We start from the raw sequence: 2,500 nt of genomic DNA on the forward strand, positions 1-2,500 counted from the left end.
CACCACATGGTAAGTTTCATCGATTTTTATTTCCATTTTCTTGCAAATTTCTAGACCTTAACTTCGCCTCATATGTTCTCTATATTTACGTATGTGGCACACACAGTGAGCCAGGGTTACCTGTGATTAGGCCAGCCCTAAAACAATATTCTGAATATTTAGGCTTAACTGTAAGCATTTCTAATGGGTTTGGGCTTTTTCAACCGTTAAATTATAACCTCAGTCTGCATTTTACCCCCGGTCTGCAGTCTGCAGTCTGCATTTTACACTGACCGGTTCGAAATAAAGCTTGTTCGAGATTGTTAGTAATTAAATAAACACGTTGGAGTGTTTGCTACCCTGGTGGAAGGTACCCTGTTTTAACCCAGTAATTACCAATTTTACCTTAGTGCAGCATTAATTTTGTACTACCAGTTTGAAACCTATCCTGCGGTTCAATCTGATTCCAGGCTTTATACTTTGTGATAAAAAAATTGATAACTCGTTAGATGCCGCTTACCTGAAATGTAGAGGAACCCGTCGATATCGCATATATTCCGTCAGTTGCTTTACTGCTTCTTTTCAATATTCCCTCACATGATCGTGGTATTACTGTGAAACAAAAGAGATAATTTATTTCAACGTTATTTAAACAAGACATGTTTCGACCGATCTTCGATCATCTTTAGTTGCAAGTTTTACAGTTAAAAGGGACACGGTCAGCTGTTGCACACATGTGCGCACTGAACACCATTTTTTTAGCATTTTCGTCAGTCAAGTTAGGAACGGTTCATTATTTAAAAGGATGATCGGGTCAGAGAACAGAAAGGGCTTTCAAAAATGTTCTCACTATTTTTTTTGAAAATGTAAGGAACATTCGCACTGAGGGTGCGTTCCTTTGGGATGACCTTAAAAAGGATCACTGATCCAAGATCACTTGGATCAAGATGCATCAAAGGAACCGAAAAAAAAATCTTTTTCCAGAGTGGATTCATCGGTTTCTTTGATGCATCGTGATCCAAGTGATCTTGGATCAGTGATTGTTTTTCGGATCATCCCAAAGAAACGCACCCTGAAGCTCACGGTGTGCAACTGAGCACGCCGGAATTTTGACAGGTCACGGAGCAACGCTGACACATATTCACGAATTCACACATATTCGTACCTATATACTTTCAAAGTGACCTACGAGAATAGATGGTTTTCACAGTGCCGTCATCAAATTCTAAAATCAGAATCGCACTGATGTGATTTGAATTTATATCTATAGGAGGTTGAAGATGACCTCGAAATGAACCATTTTTCAAGTTCCGAGTTCCAAGACGTCGTTCGTTTCGAAAACGGTTAGCATGAATCGAGGACTGCGGACTGCGGACTGCGGACCGTGTGTAAAACATGAGTGTAAAATATGGACTAAAGGCTGCGGACTAGGCACGTAACGTGGAATGGGTACAAAACACTGTGAAAAGAGCACAGAGCAACGAAATGGCGGCAGCCTGACGACAAGAATTGAACCATAGCGTTAAATTGTGGTGCTATAAGACGCGTTTTTTTTTAGGCTGCTGAAAACAACGATCATTAGTTCAAGGTTTTAGTTGAAATTGAAAAACGTTTTTATGTTGTATTTATCTGAGGGAGGACACGAAAGTAATTTATGGAATTCTTCGCGGGTCGCCAGCTTTATGTTTAGAAATCGAGAAATTTGAAGGACTGCAGTGGGAGATGCCATTGTGATATTAAGACAGGGTCTATTTGCCTATTTGCAAAATAGATGTTTTGTCGCGATTGATACAACTTTTTGTTCACCTCATTGTTGCACGGGTTGCATGAGAAATCTGGTACATGAAAGATCTGTGAAAAACGGCTCTTTAACGGGCGACAAAATATCGGTGTTAACCGCAACAGGTTAGCGTGTCATAGTCCCGTTGGCCTGGGTTGAGATTGAAAGTGGACAGGGAAAGCATGCTGAACTGGCAGTTGTGTTGGATAAACTACCGGTTGACTGTCTCCTTGGAAGATCATCATCCTTTGGGCAAACAAAGTCTCTGGAAAATGTTCTTGAGCAGTGGGAAAAAAAGTTTCAGGTCATAATTCTAACACTAACGAAGCCCTTGTATTGAAACGACGTCAAAAGATGCCCAAAAGGGACCTGACGCGTTAATTAATTACCCGGGAAAACTCACTGAAGAAAATGAAAAAAAGAGCTTGAACAATCAGACGGAAGTGGACATGGGTAAGAATGAACTCCCCATTAACATTCTTGACAGAAATAGGAATCAATTGACCGAAGATCAGATGTCAGATGTAACACTTGACAAGGTACACAGAGGAGCGTCTGAAAAGGCTCAACAGGAAATTGACAGATACTTAATTGACAATGGGATTTTGAAGCATCGCAAATTCCTTGAAGCCGAAAACAATGGAACGAGGTATGTTGACAGGAAAGTCGTACTAGAATTGTACAGGAATGAGATCCTGAGGGTTGGTCATACGGTCCCTTTGTCTGGTCACATGGATAAAG

General features: G+C 40.6%; 1 protein-coding gene across 1 annotated transcript in view; it reads right to left on the reverse strand.

Moving 5' to 3' along the window:
• Window positions 1-2,500, reverse strand: part of LOC138004108 (uncharacterized) — a 44,517-nt gene that overhangs the window by 13,715 nt on the left and 28,302 nt on the right. The window contains exon 8 of the mRNA XM_068850526.1: window positions 500-591. Coding sequence (XP_068706627.1) covers window positions 500-591 — 92 coding nt within the window. The remainder of the gene's footprint in view (window positions 1-499; window positions 592-2,500) is intronic.

This window comes from Montipora foliosa, chromosome 5, assembly GCF_036669935.1.
Source record: "Montipora foliosa isolate CH-2021 chromosome 5, ASM3666993v2, whole genome shotgun sequence".
NCBI classification, from domain to species: Eukaryota; Metazoa; Cnidaria; class Anthozoa; order Scleractinia; family Acroporidae; genus Montipora; species Montipora foliosa.